This window comes from Homarus americanus, unplaced genomic scaffold (genome assembly GCF_018991925.1).
Source record: "Homarus americanus isolate GMGI-L3 unplaced genomic scaffold, GMGI_Hamer_2.0 scaffold46197, whole genome shotgun sequence".
NCBI classification, from domain to species: domain Eukaryota; kingdom Metazoa; phylum Arthropoda; class Malacostraca; order Decapoda; family Nephropidae; genus Homarus; species Homarus americanus.
In genome coordinates, this window is record NW_024723050.1 from 3,805,700 (window position 1) to 3,824,623 (window position 18,924).

The 18,924-nt window shown below is 38.4% G+C and overlaps 1 protein-coding gene across 5 annotated transcripts in view; it reads right to left on the reverse strand.

Annotated features, from left to right (window-relative positions):
- Positions 1-221: 221 nt before the first annotated feature.
- Positions 222-18,924, reverse strand: part of LOC121863286 — a 31,389-nt gene continuing 12,686 nt past the window's right edge. For 4 of the 5 annotated variants that reach the window (XM_042361868.1, XM_042361867.1, XM_042361866.1 and 1 more), the window contains 10 exons: positions 17,132-17,261; positions 15,138-15,251; positions 11,321-11,431; positions 10,202-10,323; positions 9,849-9,984; positions 9,439-9,632; positions 7,776-7,828; positions 1,520-1,711; positions 971-1,076; positions 222-586 (listed from right to left, as the gene is read on the reverse strand). In XM_042361868.1, the coding sequence (XP_042217802.1) occupies positions 480-586; positions 971-1,076; positions 1,520-1,711; positions 7,776-7,828; positions 9,439-9,632; positions 9,849-9,984; positions 10,202-10,323; positions 11,321-11,431; positions 15,138-15,251; positions 17,132-17,261 (1,265 nt within the window). In that variant the 3' untranslated portion in view covers positions 222-479. The remainder of the gene's footprint in view (positions 587-970; positions 1,077-1,519; positions 1,712-7,775; positions 7,829-9,438; positions 9,633-9,848; positions 9,985-10,201; positions 10,324-11,320; positions 11,432-15,137; positions 15,252-17,131; positions 17,262-18,924) is intronic. The other variant, XM_042361870.1, reaches the window with a different exon arrangement.

Below are 18,924 nucleotides of genomic sequence, written 5' to 3' on the forward strand. Positions count from 1 at the left end.
AGTACAACCTTCTTGATATTTACTCCAATTTTAACGAATGTAAGCCCTAGAACCGATTTCTGTATTGGCAGACTAATCTTCCAGCTGGTTAGCAAGCCAAAGCATGTCGAAACATTTTCGTAAGAATTTCGTTAACCGAAATGAATATTCTTATGGAAGGTAATTCGTTAACCGAGAAATTTGTGTGTGTGTGTGTGTGTGTGTGTGTGTGTGTGTGTATATATATATATATACAGTATATAGATTTAACCCAAAAAGGCTCCATAAAATTTAAACAAAAAATATTTTGTACCTATACCTATGGGGAAAATACTACGAAGCTTTGGAAGATCACATATTTCAGACCATCTTTCTCACTATATACCGTAGAATGAATTATCATTCTTCTACTGAACTGTTTGAAAACTTTGGTAATATAACTCCATGACTCCTTCGATCATCTTCTCTTCTGCACTTTTCTCTCTCCCATCCTTCAAATACTACACCATCCATCGAGGATCCTCACTGGGCCTCACAACACGGCCTGTCAGCCTTGAATGTTCTGCAGCAAATGTCAAAAGGTGCGTTTCCAAAGATACACTTGGGCCTGAAAAAGTTACAATAGGAACAATTTACCATCACACTCAATTTTATACTGAAATCTCAATTAACCTTAATATACTGTGGTATGTTCTAATCCAACCAACATACCTTAATGCAATATAGCTGTACTGTAACTGTTACTTCACATACTGTCATTTATTACTCACAAAGTCAAAGATCTCCTTCATATTATCTACGATACTCTAATTAATTAATTAAATTTACGAGAAATAAAACCAAACTTATATTGAATGCTAATAAAGTTGTATCACTCATTTTAACAAGCCAATTTCACATTTTTGCCCTAAAAGATTGCTAATATCATCGCAAACCTCATATTAGAAAAGTACACACACACACACAAACAAAATACCATTACAGTACATACCTGATAAGACATACGCTTTATCACCTTCTGCCACCGCTTTTGCAAATGCTTCAATTAAGAAAAAATCTGCCCCACCGTGACCCCACCCAGGAGGGGCTCTGAAGCTCTGCAAGAAAAACACTATAAAATACAAAGGCTACCATTAAAAGAGAGTAAGTTCTCTTTTAATTATGTTCTAAAACTAAATGTGGAGAAACAGGTAGCTGTACATGACCTTTATAAAAAAAATATTAAAATATACTGGTAGAATTAACTTAATTAAATAAATTGCTGTACAATAAATCTATTCATCGTCATCTCAAGTTGGAGAAGTCCAAGACAATGCAGTGATATCCCCATTAGCTGGAATAAATGGTGAAGAGTGCTTCCAGATATGAAATAAAAGATTCCTCCAATAGGCTATGTCTCCTGCTGTCAAGTACTACACAATCTACAGGCAATGGCCTATTCTGCTTATAAGATGCTTTGTGATAGAATCTCTCACAGGGTTCTGTAGGCTATAAAAGCAACAGGATATTGTCACAGTGTTTAACAAATAATCATTCTCACCTCTTTACACTGATGAACTGTTGATGCTTGGGATAAGAAGTCAAATTGCTGGACAATATGTCCCTTGGACTCATCCCACACCAGCTGTCCCTGAGTGCCATACACTTCTGTTTTTCTGGCACACAGTTGCTGGGTGAAGGCTACCATTGTTAGTGTTGCTGTTGCCCCATCACTAAATTCAAAATTGACAATCTGAAAGGAACATTTCAATATAGTACAGCTATGGAAGCACTATTTAATTCACAAAACAAAGGATTGAAATATGAAATCTCATTTCATAGACAAGGGAAGGGGACAATAGACTTTCAAATTCACAAACTAGGACATCTCTGGCAGAGTCTGCTTTGTCTAGATGGCAACTTACTGTACATTCTAGAGGCAGGTACGCTATCCTCTCAGACCAGTGTAAAGTGTTACATAAACACTAACTGGCCCAAGTGTTGTGACCATGCCAGTGGGTGGGTGGCCTCAGCCTAGCCTAAAAGTAACCCACTCTAGAAATATCAGAGGCTAGTGTGACTGTCACTAGTTGAATGAATCACTGGTCATAAATTATGCATTTCATGATTTTATATTCACTCATATAGTTCTCTCTCTATGGAAACAATCTTTTCTGAAATTCATACACTCTAGTCTACTGTTTGACCCCCCCTCTACCAAAAGAGTTCTCAAGAAACAAATGTACAAACATGTACTATACAGTGGTCCCTCGGTTAAACACAATTCGTTCCAGGTGGTCATTCATTAACCGAAACCATTGTTTCAAAGGGATTTTGGGTAATTGGTTCCAGCTCACCGAAAATTACATACAAACTAAAAATAAATGCAGTAAAGTACACTTACTTTGAGGTGTGCATGTAGAAGGCTCCTGGTTGTTGATGATGATGGTGATGATGATGATGGGAATTAGAAGTGGGAGTGGAGGAGAAGGGAGAAGAGAAGGCAGTGGGGGTGGAAGAGAAGTCACCCCATGCTTCATGCCACCATTTCACCCATAAAATTTTAAGTTCACTTGGTGTAATTCAAGATTATTTTCTTTAAATCAACACTGCACTGCATTATATATTGTCAATATGTAAAATAAATTTCAGAATGACCAATAATTGTACTGTAAAAACATAAAAATAGTTTATGTTCAAAAGAGTCTCAAGCAAGATGCTTCCTCCACTGAGCAGAGACACAAACTGACGCCATTCTGGGTGAGTCAAGTGGCTGTTTGGCGCGCTAAAAACTAGTTCCCTGTACTTCAATTATGTTAAATCATTGTTAAAATTACTAAAAAATTTTAATATAAGACTTGGAAAATTATTGAATAGTACAACCTTCTTGATATTTACTCAAATGGTAACGAATTTAGGCCCTGAAACCGATTACTGTATTGGCGGACTAATACTACAGCTGATGAGCAGGCGAAAACATGTTGGGAAAATTTTTTAAGGAATTCGTTAACCGAATTTTTTTCGTTAACCGAGGGATCACTGTACAGTATATCTGCTGGATGTCTTTCTAGTTTAGATCAATGCCATAGGTAAGTAAACCACACTGGGACATACAGTATAGTCTGGTTTTACGCGGACGGCCATTTACGCGGCACCTGTTCAGAAGAGATAATTATTATTTACAGGGCAAGGTGCTGGGTGCTGACGTCGCAGACTGTGATTGGGCCACGTATCCTTACCACCCACACACCCCCTCCGCCGCACGCTGTGATTGGTCTAGTTATCCTTGCCACCCCCGCCACCCATGCTCTCCACCGCTGCCGAGTCAGTCTCACTGTTCCCGCGTATATTCACTCGTGCCCAGGAACCGGTTTTGTTTTTTCTTTCTACACAATGGCTTCCGCTGGACCCCCACCACCCCCGAGAAGCCCTGAACTACCTGGCCCAACCCGCCCCAAGCCCAAGAAGGTGCGACACGCCTTAAGCTATGAGGTAAAGTACAAGATCGTTCAGGAGTTAGAAAAAGGCACGAGACAGATGGATCTGGCCAGACAATATGGAGTGAATGAATCAACATCCGCACTTCCGCACTATCAAGAAGGATGCCGGCAAAATCAATGAACACATGAACATTACCAAGTCTGTAGGTTCCTCGCTGGTGAAATATTGCCACACTAAGGTGCTGCTGAAGAGAGAGAGTCTGTTGGTAAGCTACATTATTCGTCAGTCAAGAAGGAACATGGCGGTCGACACTCGGGCACTGCAGGATTACGCCCGGGAACTTTACACAGCAGTAGCAAGAAAAATGGGAGTTGCGGAGCCCAAGCCCTTCAGTGCTTCCGCTGGGTGGCTGAAAGGTTTTAAATGACGCAACAAGATCACGAATATTGAGATAGTCGGAGAAGGAGCAAGTGCCGACCAGGCTGCCGCCAGGAATTTTCCCCCATTTTTACGGGAAATTATGGAGGAAGGCCAGTACACCGACGACCAAGTGTTAAATATGGATGAATCAGGGTTGTACTGGAAGAAATTGCCATCCAAGATCTTCGTAGTCAAGTCTGCTAGCAAGTGTCTGGGACGCAAAATGCAGAAGCTGCGCATCACCGTACTGTTCACCATCAATGCCTCTGGCACTGCTAAGTTGAAGTTGTCTGTGATCCACAAAGCCCGCAAGCCTCATGCCTACAAGAATATGGACATGAGCAAATTAAATGTCCACTGGCTAACCTCAGGGAAGGCGTGAAAGTTTTCTGGTCTGTCCCTCTCCTGGTTTGACAACTGTCTCGTTCCTGATCTCAAGAAATTCTGCGAGGAAAATAATGTGCCGTTCAACATTTTGTTACTTCTCGACAACGCACCAGGACACTCGCCCCTTTTGTTGGATCATCACCCCAACGTAAAAGTGGTCTTCCTTCCCGCTAACACTACGTCGTTAATCCAGCCCATGGATCAGGAGTTGATTTGCAACGTGAAGGCTGCTTTCACCGCCAAGAAGTTTCGGCTCCTGAACGACTTCATCAACACCAAGGATGAACTGCAGAACCTAGAGAGTGGCACCGATAGCGAGAGCGAGGACAAGGAACACGAACAAGTTCTGGAAGCTGTTTAACGTGAAGAAGGCTGTTAGATTTCTTGGTGGAGGCATGGGGACAGCTATCTGTGGCAACGATTCGGCACGCGTGGCGGCTTGTGTTGGAGGGTATCCCAGGTGGGAGGCAGAGGCAAGCGGTAGCTGGCGAGGCTCAGTCTGTTGCTGTGGCATTGGAGAATGCAAGAGAGGCTGCACAAGGTGTTAGAGCTGCAGGCTTCTCCGAGACCACCAACGACGCCATCCTGGAGGTAATCAGGCAACCTGAGGTGACTGAGGACGAGATGTTGGAAGATGATGACATCAGTGAGCAGTGAGGTGGAACAGAACAACAAGAGCAGAAACTAACACATGCTGATGTGAAGGATGTCACCGAGTTAGCTGAGAGAATGAAGCTCATCCTTGCCAAAGACCCAATCAATCATCGCTACGAAGTGTCTTATAACATTCTGTTGAAATGCCAGGAGCCCTATGTTCAGCTGTATCACGACCACATCAATGCTAGCCGTCAACAAAACATCACCGAGTTCTTCACCCGCCAACCACCACAGCCAGCCCAAGTCAGTGATAGTGAGGATGTGGACTTCGAAGGGTTTGACGAGGAGGCCCTGCTAGCCTCTGTGGTGGATAGAGAGACAAGTGAGGGCCAATAATTTGCCCTCTGCTCGGAACCAACTCCCCATCCCCGTGTGCCCAGCCATCTCTTCTACTAATGTAAGTGTTAAAAAACCTAATATTATTGATATTTCTCTTATATATTAATTGTGTGTGCATACCATCATAAAATTAAGATGTTATTTTTACTACAATGTACAGTATTGTGTCGGCGATAGCCAAAAAAAAGGGTAGTCTGGCGGTCGGCCCAGTCTCTATTTCAATTAATCCCATAGGTTCTGTTATTTTATTTACGCGTTTTACTTTATACGCGGACCCCCATGGGTTTAATTAATGGCGTAAAACCAAACTATACTGTACAATTTATGTCTCACATATAATTCATTCTACTACTTTAAACAACTGCCTGATTTTTTTTCTTAAATCATCATACAAATTTCATACCAATATGACACTTATATCAGCCACAAATTTATTTCATACAGTACTGTACTAATGTCTCACCTGTGGATCAATTACAGTAATTTCAGCACACTATACAGGCAGTTGCTCTATGAGGATACAAATGATTACCGTATGTGATAAGACAGAGTGAACAGGTTAAAGTAAGATGATTGTGTAGATAACATTTTCCATGGGTAACCATACTCTATAGTGAGGCCAACTGTATAGCAAGAAACTGTCAACTGTCCACTGATATACTGATGATGGCTTCAACAAACCTTTATCAAGAATTCAATCAACACCAAACTGGAGTGACACACCAGTTTTGTTGATTCTAAGATAAAACTTCACTATCCCAATCCAGATACAGTAGTACCCCGATTACGCGGTCAATTGAACCCACAGGGAACCGCGTAAAGTGAACAACAGAACATATGGGATTAATTCCAATAAAGACTGGCCCGACCCCCAAACTCCACTTTTTCCGACACAATACCTATGTTGTAGTAAAAATAACATCTAAATTTTATGATGGTATGCCCACACAATTAATATTTAAGAGAAATACAGTCGCCAGGTTAATGTCCATTCAAATAATGGACTCAAATCCCCCCCCCCCTCTTCCCAGCTCACTGGCCCCTACCTCTCTGAGAAATGATTGGGTGAAACACTAGATTTTAACGTTTAGTAATAAATAATACCTCAGACTAAAGTTAGGATAATATAATTGACATTTCTGGATTCCTTGCAGGTCAGGGAATATTTTGAATGTAAACTTCATATATTTTGCACAAAAGATAAAATACTTGCTTTGTGTAAACCAAATTATTACATTAGATCTAAAATTTGTATGTCTAATGCAAAATCCATGATGTTTATATTCAAAATGATCATCATATTGTAAGAATTCCAGCAATGTAAATTATATTCTGGCCGGGTAATTTGTATGAATTTTATGAGCTAAAACATATATCTTCATTAAATAAACAAAGAAATATTCTTCAAGGACACTATCTGTCAATCAAAATACTCGGCCCTAGCTGGGTCGGTCCCTCCCTCCCTCCCCCCCACCCCCCACCTTCCCTCCCTACCAGAGAAGCTTTGGGAGAAAATAGTAATTTACATTTTTAGTAATAAATAATAACTCAGACTAAAGTTAGGATAATATAATTGACATTTCTGGATTCCTTGCAGGTCAGGGAATATTTTGAATGTAAACTTCATATATTTTGCACAAAAGATAAAATACTTGCTTTGTGTAAACCAAATTATTACATTAGATCTAAAATTTGTATGTCTAATGCAAAATCCATGATGTTTATATTCAAAATGATCATCATATTGTAAGAATTCCAGCAATGTAAATTATATTCTGGCCGGGTAATTTGTATGAATTTTATGAGCTAAATAAAAAAATAAAAAATTATACTTCACGCGTATATGAGTAGGTGCACCACGGAAAGTGAAAGTCCGGTTCGTGTAAATGAGAAATCGCGGAAAGTGAAACCATGTAAAGCGGAGTAATACTGTACTAGTGTTTTATGAGATAATGTTTCAAAACTAGACCTCATTTATCCTGTATTATGATGTTTTCTTTTCTTTTAGTTTTTATTACCCCATAAAATCGAGACTTTTATTTCTTTTAATTTCCAACTACAGTATGTACAATAATGTACGTACTTGGAAATCTGAAAATGCTGGGATCACTGCATCACAGATCTAATATTCAGGTTTTCTGAAAAAGGTGACTCACCCATCACCTTCCCCTTTTCCTTCAAACTATTAAATATTCATATCATCATATGCCCGAGTTCCAAAACACAGCACTGTCAGCCTGTTGCTTCTCAGTTCCACCAATTAAAACAGGTTTTGTTTGACTTCTCAAGTGTTTTACAAAGTTACTTTTTAATATACTGTACTTGGTCATTTTATCACTTTTACAGTTCCCCAATAAAGAGAAGATGCCAAAAACTCCCATCATAGTTTGGAATTTTACCATAACAAATGGCCAGAACAGTCAACACATTAACACTTGCTTTGGTCCAGACACTGTTTGCAGGTCTCATAATGTGTTACCTCAATATCTCAACTATAATTACATAAGAATGATGTAAGCATAACTCTACACAAAACATAGTTTCCATACATGGAGTATGTAACAATGACTTACCTGATTGTCACAAACATCATTGTCAGTGTTGTAAACACAATTTCCATAAGGACCTGAAAATAATTAAAAATTCTAGTGAAGCATACAACTACTGTACCTGTACACAATTACCACAACTACTACAGTACTGAAAAACAATATAAATTGTGTATCCTTACAGTTGGCAAATCCCATAAAAATTCAAGATATGTTTAGTTGAAAGTAAAATAAATAAATGATGATACTGTATCATACAATTATCTTATATGATTGGAGTTTGAAATTATAAAACAATTTTTTTGTATGGTAGCTTCAGGATAATAGATGTTGATGATGCCTTCAGACTGTTTCTCTATTAAACTTTGAAAAGTGGGTGTGTGTTTCACGATTCTTTTTTTTTATAAAAATACATTAATAATATTTTATTCTGCAAGTATCCATTATAGCTCTTCACATAAGCCAAATACAGTGTTAATCTGAGTCAATGTTATTGTTATTTAAAAGCAAGTCATCAGACAGATTTTCTCCCTGGAAAAGAAGGAAAAATCTTCTTTAACTTAAGGGCTCCTTGGGTCAGCTAGTAGCACTTTATACTCCCTGCCCTTAAGAGACAGATTCAATCCTGTGAGAATAAGGTTAGTCTCATTGTCCTGTTGAAGTGAACCTTGAATTGCCTACCATTCACATGAATGTCTTTGGCTAGCCTACCACTTCCCACTTGCTGGAAATGGCATAGTGTTAGCATTTTAGTTATAGCTTTGAGGAAATATACTGAGAAAAGAATAGAATATTGTACAGCTGAATAAGTAAATAAATGTGGTTACACACAGATACTGGCTGTAAAAAGAAAAGAAAACATTGAGATAAAAAAAATGATAAGGGAAATCATTAATTTGTGAAGGTAATTACAGTACAGTATATAGAATAAGAATGCATGAGACCACAAAGAAAAGCTACAATGTGATTATGGAATAATTAAAGCATTTCCCGTACTCTGTATGTATTCTGCACTACCTTAACAAGCGTGTTTGAATTATGGCAGCCCTGCAACTTTAAATTTTTACAGTATCAAAGGATAGAAACCTGCACTTTGGCACCTCAGCTACCCTGAAAGATTGGAGTGCCTGAACTTGCCTAGCTTATACAGTACTACATACGGGCAAGGGGTGACCTAATTGAGGTGTATAAGCATCTCAAGGGGCACTACTCAGTCGAGTGTCCTTAATTGGAGCTGGCGGACACTCGCCCCACAAGGGGTCACAGCTCAAGACTGATGAAGCCGCAAGTCCAGAAAACTGCTCGGGCAAACTTTTTCGGAGTGAGAGTTGTGAATTCTTGGAACAATCTACCAGAAAGTGTTGTGACGGCACCGAGTGTGAGCTCTTTCAAGACCAGACTTGACTAACACTGGAGCAGGTTCAGGTACATTCAGGAGCCGGTGCATACCCAATACTTGCCAACAGTGCATAACAGAGACGTGACCGATCGCCCAAGCGGCTAACGAGTCGATCATTTGGTGAAGAGGATAAAAGAAAAGGAAAAGTAACAGAGATGTGACCGATCGCCCAAGCGGCTAATGAGCCGATCAGTGGTGAAGAGGATAAAAGTAAAAGAAAAAGTGTATGATCAATGGAAAGGACAAAAACAAAACGCTCTAAAATTTGTGTGGGCATGTTAATCTTACCAGTTTCAATAGCTTCTTTTAATTTGCCCAAATAGCCCTCAGGCGGATCCTCAATGTCACACACAACACTCATAGGCCAGCGTGGCTTACTGGGTGCAGGATCTAGATAGATCTTCTTGGCAGAGTAAGCGCAGGAAGCCTCTACTGGGCACTGTAGACAACGGTCTCCAGCTCCCTCTGGTTTTTTTTCCTTTCTGTGAATTTTAATCCTTTTAAAACATATGGCTTAGAAATTATAGATATGTGTAAGGAAATATGGCTTTAAAGACATACAAAATACACAAACAATAAGGTCCAAGTCTTCTAAAATGTAGGACTCAGCTACAGTTAACAAAACAGACACCTGTACAAAAAGCTTCAAATTTTCTATTGAACATGACTGTATTTTTCCAAGTAATTTCTTCACTTACCTGAAATGATGTAATGAACCAAAGGAGGAGAGGTTAACACATTTCTTGTTTCCCATCCAATATGCAATGAGATCAACATCATGGCAACACTTAGCCAGCAGTGAAAATGTGCTTCTCTTTGAATTGGCCCAATTTCCTGCAGCACAATAAAGAGATTAATGACTTAGAAATTCTTCCTAATGTAAATTTTAATATACGTAGAGGTAAAGCAATTTAAAATTCACATCATTTTATATATATATAAATTTACTTTATTTTACAAAATACAATGGGATGACTAGCAGTATCCCTTTAAATTAAGTACTGGTACCAAAAAAAAAATCACAATCTAAAAATTTTATATAAATCTTTACCTCTGACAAAAGAATGAGCAAAATGCCAGAACCCAACAGGTTCAGTGTGGTTGATGTTGACAACATCTCCAATTACTCCTGATTCAATTAACTCCTTCAGCTTTCTGGCAGGTGGATGGTATCTGATCACAAATGAACAAAAAATATAAGGTTATAAATTCAACATATCCAAAACCTATTTATCACTCAATACATTATGCAGTTGTACAGTAACATTATTTTTCATTACAATAAATTAATTTACTGAGAATTTTATAATAAATATGACAGTCTGCATCATTGTTATTCTTATACTATACTGTACATATAACAACTCACTAACACTCCTTCACCTCATACAACTACCATCTCTCTCTGTCTCTCACCTCATACAACTACCATCTCTCTCTGTCTCTCACCTCATACAACTACCATCTCTCTCTGTCTCTCACCTCATACAACTACCATCTCTCTCTGTCTCTCACCTCATACAACTACCATCTCTCTCTGTCTCTCACCTCATACAACTACCATCTCTCTCTGTCTCTCGCCTCATACAACTACCATCTCTCTCTGTCTCTCACCTCATACAACTACCATCTCTCTCTGTCTCTCACCTCATACAACTACCATCTCTCTCTGTCTCTCACCTCATACAAATTTAGGATGAAACAAATGAATATTCCCAAGAGAACAAATTCTTTGGTGATCTTCACTGTCAACAAAATGTCTCTTTGGGTATAAGACTAAATTTACAGTTATTATGGCACCTTTAACAACACCTTATGGGACAGTACATCAACTTGCTTCCTTGATTTAGAGAAAATATTAGGACTTTAAATCTTAAAATCAATCAGCTACTAGAACTGTTTCTTGTGTGCAGGTGTTTGAGTGTCCTTTCATGTGCTCTGAAATCAGTTGGAGCTAAGAAATTTGTCAAGAAACATTTTTCTTCAAGCATCATAAATATCTTAATACTGTACATATAATCATCATTTTCCCTTATTCCATTATCAATGTAATTAAGAGCTGGTATTCTACAATGAATGCTACTGTAATAAAATTATGATTAATATTAATCTAAGAATTGTAAAGAAAGTCATTATTTTCTTATGTAAAAATACTTGTTAAAATTGTTACCTTAATACATGACACACAGCCAATATAACCCCAGCGTCCCTGCAAGCATCATAAATGGCACGACAGTCTTCTTCCGTCACTGCCATTGGTTTTTCCAGTAAAATGTGGTATCTGGACAGAAAATACTATATACAGTATACTGTTAACTGTCATTTTATAAATTACAAGTAGAGTATGTGTACTGTATATACAGGGGGTATTCCAATACCCCCTGTACTATAATACTGTACTTACAAGTGATCGTGGGCCCTTCGTGCCCGGTGGCGAGTCCGGTTGTACAGTTTACCGAGGCGTGAAAGTTCGAACGCTCATGCTTGGCTAGCGCGCAACCGCCGTCCGGCTGACAGCATACAGCGACATCATTTTCCAGCGTAAATAAAATGGTTAATTAATGTCTTCCTAAAGAAACCATTGACATGGGCCCAGGTTTGTTCCACTCTACAAATTTTTTGCGATTTTTCCACCAAGTTTGATGAAAAACGATTGTGCCGTTTCGGCTGCCCAGAACAGACACAAACACACACACACATGGCTATTCCTATAGTTTATTAGATAGATGGTCGTGGTTATTATAATCGTAGTTGTGGTTGTTATAATCATGGTCATGGTTGTTATAATCATGGTCGTGGTTGTTATAATCATGGTCGTGGTTATTATAATCGTAGTTGTGATTGTTATAATCATATTCGTGGTTGTTATAATCATGGTCGTGGTTGTTATAATCATGGTCGTGGTTGTTATAATCATGGTCGTGGTTATTATAATCGTAGTTGTGGTTGTTATAATCATATCGGTTGCTATAATCATGGTCAGGTTGTTATAATCATGGCCGGGTTGTTATAACTGGCGGTCGTGGTTGTTATAACCGCGGTCGGGCGGCTGCGTTCAGAGTTGTGTTGAGTATAATCATATTCGCGGGTTGTTATAATCATGGTTGTGGTTGTTATAATTATGGTCGTGGTTGTTATAATCATACTCGTGGTTGATATAATCATAGTAGTGGTTGTTATAATCATGGTCGATGGTGATATAATCATAGTCGTGGTCGTTATAATCATGGTTGTGGTTGTTATAATCATGATCGTCGTTGTTATAATCATGGTCGTGTTTGCTATGATCATAGTCGTGGTTCATATAATCATAGTCGTGGTTGTTATAATCATGGTCGTGGCTGTTATAATCACGGTCGCGGGTTATTATAATCGTGAGTTGTGGTTGTTATAACTATATTCGCGGGTTGTTATAATCATGGTCGGGTTGTTAAGTAATCGCGCGGTCGGGTTGTTATAATCAGTCGTGGTTGTTATAGTCATAGTCGAAGCAGTATAATCATAGTCGAAGTTGTTATAATCATAGTCGTGGTTGTTATAATCATGGTCGGGTTGTTATAATCAGCCGCTGTTATAATCATGGTCGGTTGGTCGGGTTGTTATAATCATGGCCGCGGTTGTTATAATCATGGTCGGTTGTTATAATCATGGTCGTTGGCCGCGGTGGCGGTCGTGGTGTTATAATCGGTCGTGGTGTTATAATCATAGTCGTGGTTGTTATAATCATGGTCGTGGTTGTTATAATCATGGTCGTGGTTGTTATAATCATGGTCGTGGTTGTTATAATCATGGTCCTGGTTGTTATAATGAGTCGTGGTTGTTATAATCAGTCGTGGTAGTTATAATCATAGTCGTAGTTGTTATAATCATAGTCGTGGTTGGTCGTGGTTGTTATAATCATGGTCATGGTTGTTAAAATCATGGTCGTGGTTGTTATAATCATGGTCATGGTTCTTATAATCATGGTTGTGGTTGTTATAATCAGTCATGGTTGTTATAATCATGGTCGTGATTGTTATAATCATGGTCGTGGTTGTTATAGTCATGGTCGTGGTTGTTATAATCATGGTCGTGGTTGTTATGATCATGGTTGTGGTTGTTATAATCATAGTCGTGGTTGTTATAATATATTTCAAAATGACCAATAATTTGCTTGGAAACACAGAAAAAAAGTGTTTAGTTGAAGAGAGTCTCAAGCAAGATGTTACCTCCAGTGAAAACAGAGAGAGACTAACGCCTGTCTGGTGTGTTAACAGGCTGGATGGCATGCCAGAAACTAGTTTCTTTACCTTCAATTATGTTCAATAATTGTTAAAATGACTAAAAAAGTTAATATTAAACTTTTAAAATTATTGAATAGTATAAACTTCTTGATATTTACTAAAATAGTAAGGAATTTAAGCCCTAGAACCGATTAATGTATTGGCGGACTGATACTAAAGCTGGTTGCCCAGCCAGTGCAAGCGAAAACATGTTGAGGTCGGTTCGTAAGAAATTCGTTAACCGAATTTTTGTTCGTTAACCGAATTGAAGATTCTTATGAAAGGCAGTTCGTTAACCGAAATTTTGTTAACCGAGGCGTTCGTTAACCGAGGGATCACTGTATATACTTGTGACACTGGCCAGTTGCTTCTGGTGTTATGGTACAGGGGTACCAAGTGACAGCAACAGGATCCCGCTTCCTCTATCAAGGAATAAACAATTAAAATTTAAATTGAAAAAAAAAATTCAAATAAATTACTATCTTACAAGAATCCTTCCAATGTAAGTTATATTCACCCAGGTCATTTGGGTGGAAAATTATGAGAAGAGCTTAGTCACTCTTAAGTAATGATAAATAAACACGCAGGCCTTCAGCACCAACTGTCAAATCTAATCTCAAATAAATAAACAAACAAACGCTAGACATTCTGTCACCCACTCCCCCCTGCCGTCTTCCCACCACCCTCGTGTTCAAGATAAAAGATTGGTGATTTCTTTATGTTTATTTTATATAATATCTCAGACTAAAGTTAGGATAATATAATTTGCATTGCTGGAATCCTTGCAAGACAGCCAATAATTTGAATATAAACGTCATATATTTTGCTCAAGAGATAAAAATTGTTGTACATTAGTGTACAGTATAGTACATTTTATAAAAAAGTTTTTCAACTGTATTTTTGGGTAGATTTACATAAATTTCTTAGTGCAAAGCTGGAGTGCACATGTACTAATTTGATTACGGTACTAAAATTTTTTTGTCTAGTGCAAATTATAGCATGTTTATATTCAAATTAATCAGTATGTTACAAGAATCCCAGCTATGTTAATTATATTCACCCAGGTCATTTCACTGGCTTTTTATAAGAGAGAAGCTTAGTCACCTAAGAACTGATAAATATACACACGTTAGACCTGGGCCTGTGCCAACTGTCAAACGTACTACCTCCCCTCCTCCCACGCCCCCTCGCACCCTCTCTCTCCCCCATCTGCTTGGCGTTGCTGGAATCCTTGTAAAACAGTGAATAATTTTAATATAAACGTCATGTATTTTGCACAAGAGATAAAAATTAATCACCTGTATCACATTACAGTAGTGATTTAACAGTAAAAGTGTATATGTACGTATATAATATTCCACATACACATAAGTATAAATAAAAAATTTGTGATGATCGGACAACGTCCATTTCGGTTAACGTCACGTTTCCAAGAACGTATCTAGGACGTTAACCGGTGCATGACTGTATAATTGTTTACAAAATTTGCCTGGACTTGGAAGATGTCGCTCTTTTTAAGTCCTGAAAAAGTTTAAACACCAATATCCCCCAAGACAAGGTGAATATTTTTACAAATGTTTATAAATGGATAATAGTTATGATTAATATTAGCAGTGCATCATAATGTATCTCTGTTTCAGTCCATGTAACCGGGAAGAAGGTGAAACTGAGAGATTGGACAGATTGATACATACACAAGTACATATAAATATCTTTATGACTTACCCTTTCTTCGCAAGTGCAACTGTAGGTTGAAGATGTTGTTGATCTTGAGTGGCAATAATTGCACAATCAGCTAGTTTAGACTTTTCAACCAGAAACTCCCAGCTATCAAAGCATCTAGAAGAAGTTAAACATAATTACAAATTATAAAACTACCCTGTATGTCTTGCTTAAAAATACTCCTCATACCCAATCTCAACGTACTTCACATAATACAAAAATCATTGACTCATTGATCTTGCTTAACACAATTACTTAAAGTACTAGATGTTAGGACTCAAATTTTAGAACAAGGCGAAAGCATCAACAATATATACCTAGATTTTGCCAAGGCTTTCAACAGCGTACTCCATGAAAGGCTGAGAATCAAACTGGAAGGATACGGGATTTGGGGAAGTGTCCTAGCGTGGACCAAAGACTTTCTGCATGACTGCAAACAGTGTGTGGTGATAAATGGTACAAAATTGTCATGTGTACCCGTGGCTAGCAGGGTACCACAGGGTAGTGTATTGGGCCCGTTGTTGTTTGTCTGCTCGATTAATGAAGCCAAAAGCTATACACTCCTCCATGCAAATGTTTGCAGATGATGCAAGTTATTTAGGGAAATTTAGAAGCAAACAGACCGTGAAGAGCTGCAGAAAGATCTCTGAGTTTCAAGAATGGTCGAGGAAATGGCTGCCAAGATTCAAATCACGAAGTGCAAAAGGAAGCACCTGGGTCACACCAATAGTAAGGAGGTGTATAATATGTCCCAACAGGACAAAGAGACTGCATTAATTGAAACCGAATGTGAAAAGGACCCTAATGTCTATGTCGACAATGAACTTAAGTTCTCGGGTCATTGTGAGAAGAAGGTGAATCAGGCAATTAGACTAGTAGGTCTTATAAAAATGTCGTTTAGATATCTAGATGGTCCTTCGCTCGTCACAATTTTCAAGAGTGAGGTGCTTCCCCGTCCGCAGTATTGTCACCCGTCTGGTCCCAGAGGTATGCTAGAGACTGTCATTTGATTAAAAATGTCCAAAAAAGGGCCATCAGACTGGTGCCTGCTCTATGGAACCTCAGTTAACCAGAGAGATTGGAGCGCTTGAATCTACCTAGCTTATATTACAGACGGACAAGGGGGAACCTAATCGAAGTGTATAAACATCTCAGGGGGCACTACTCAGTCGAATGTACAGCTCCTCCCCGACTTACGACCTACTCGACTTACGACCACCCGGACATACAACCGCCTCATTAGTACCAAAATTTTGTCAAATTACGTATTTTCGAGTTCCAACGCCAGTGGTTGCACTGTGTACTGACAAAATTTTCGTTTGTAATTCACTTTAAAATGGCTGGCAAGCTTAAAAGTGAGAGTTTTGTGGTGCTGAGAAGAAAAAGAGACACCCATTTTAGATTTTCTTTGTATTATTTAAGCATTTTCGACTTACGACCATTTCGACTTACGACCTGGATTTGGGTCCCTAACCCCATCATAAGTCGGGGAGGAGCTGTACATACTTGGAGCTGGTGGACGTCCGCCCCACAAGGGGTCACAGCTCAAAGTTGAAGAAGCCACAAGTTCAGAAAAATGTGAGGGGTAACTTTTTGGGAGTGAGAACCGTGAACTCTTGGAATATTCTGCCAGAGAGTGTTGTGACAGCACCGAGTGTGAGCTCTTTCAAGGCCAGACTTGACCAACACTGGTGCAGGCTCTAATATATTCAGGAGCCAGTGCATGCCCAGTAACTGTCAATAGTGCATAACAGAGACGTGACCGACCGCCCAAGTGGCAACGAGCCAATTAGTGGTGAAGAGGATAAAAGTAACAAAGTAAGAAAGCACCACTTTGAATTATCATCCCAACATAAATTTCAATTATAGTTATGGTTCTAATTCTACTATATTACAGTTCCATGAATAAATGCTAAATACTGTACTGTACATTCAATAGAGAATGAAATTAAAGAGATACTTGTAGATGTATAAAAATAATTAAAGTGGGGGCTCACCGGTCCTGGGATAAGGAGTGTTTATTTTTTACAAATTCTCGAGCTTGTGTTCTTGGCTCTGCTACTGCCACCACTTGGAACAGGTGAGGGAAATCTTCTGCATATCTGGCATAGTTTTTTCCTCTATTACCTGTTAGCATAAAAAAGAAAAAGACATAATAAATAATACAGTACTGTATATAAAAACTCCTTGACCTCCAGCTAGATTCTGAAATCTTAGCCATATTTTTGGCTCCATGATTTATTGTAATAAAGTAATCCCTCTCCAACCATAGATTTACTTTTTGCAATTTTGAGCACAGTATCCACATTTTATATGCTGCACCAGCCACCGTATAGTACAGCATCCAAGTTTAAGTATCTGCAGGTTTCCACAACAAACTCATGAGATTTGTAGCCCTATCTGCTTATTTTCATCCTTCACATTACTGTACATGCTATATGGCTTATTGCAGTCTTGGTAATGGTCATCACAAAACATTCTCAGTGCTGTGGAGGCAGACACACCAGTTGTGAAAATGGTGTAGTCATCCTGTTCACTCAATGAATCATAATCACTCAAAATATTTTATACAGAACAATAATTTTATTGATAAAATGCAGTCTACAAAACATACCTATAGTACTTAAACACATTTTATTTTTTACCAAATGGAAGGAAATCCATTCATCTAAAATAACTAAAAAAATAAACGAAAATTAAAAAAACAGTGTACAGTATACAATATATTTGACAAAAATTGTGTTGAATAACATACAGGCAAGTCCCACCTTATGAGTGATATGCATTCCTGAAACAGTGCTTGTTTAGTGAATTATTCTTCACCAAGACCCAATTTCCCATAAGACCCCATCTGAAAAGCGGAGATGTGTTCCAGCCCAAAATTTGTTTGCCCCAAAACCACATGATATAAGCTTAGGTGCACTATAGAGCAAAGAATTCTGACCAATCAATCAGTCTCTGGTGTGGTACACTCATATGAAAGATTCAATGACATTAACCCATCACAAACCATAGACTCACTAAAAAAAATTTGTTCATCTTCAGCTTAGAAAATGCTTAAATGAGTAGAGAAACAAGAAAATATATAATTTAATGCATAATACAGTGGTCCCTCGGTTAACGAGCACAATCCGTTACAGCAGGTTGCTCGTTAACCGAAAAACTCGTTAACCGAAACCATTGTTTCAATGGGTTTTTGGGTAATTGGTTCCAGCTCACTGAAAATTGCCTAAATTCAACAAAAAAGGTAGAAAAGTACACTTACTTTGAGGTGTGTATGTAGAAGGCTCCTGGATGATGGTGATGGGAATTAGAATGGGGGTGGAGGAGAAGGTAGAAGAGAAGGCATTGGGGTGGAAGAGAAGTCACCCCATGGCACCATTTCACCCATAAAATTTTAGTTCTCTTGGTGTAATTCAAGATTATTTTCTTTAAATCAACACTGCACCGCATTATATATTGTCAATATGTAAAATAAATTTCAAAATGACCAATAATTTTCTTGCAAACACAGAAAAAAGCATTTAGTTGAAGAGAGTCTCAAGCAAGATGTTACCTCCACTGAAAAGACAGAGAAACTGGCACCTGTTTGGTGTGTTGCCAGGCTGGATGGCGCGCATAAAACTAGTTACGTTACCTTCAATAATTGTTAAAATGACTAAAAAATTTAATATTAAACCTTTAAAATTATTGAATAGTATAAACTTCTTGATATTTACTAAATTAGTTAGGAATTTAAGCCCTAAAACCGATTACTGTATTGGCGGACTAATACTACAGCTGGTGGACC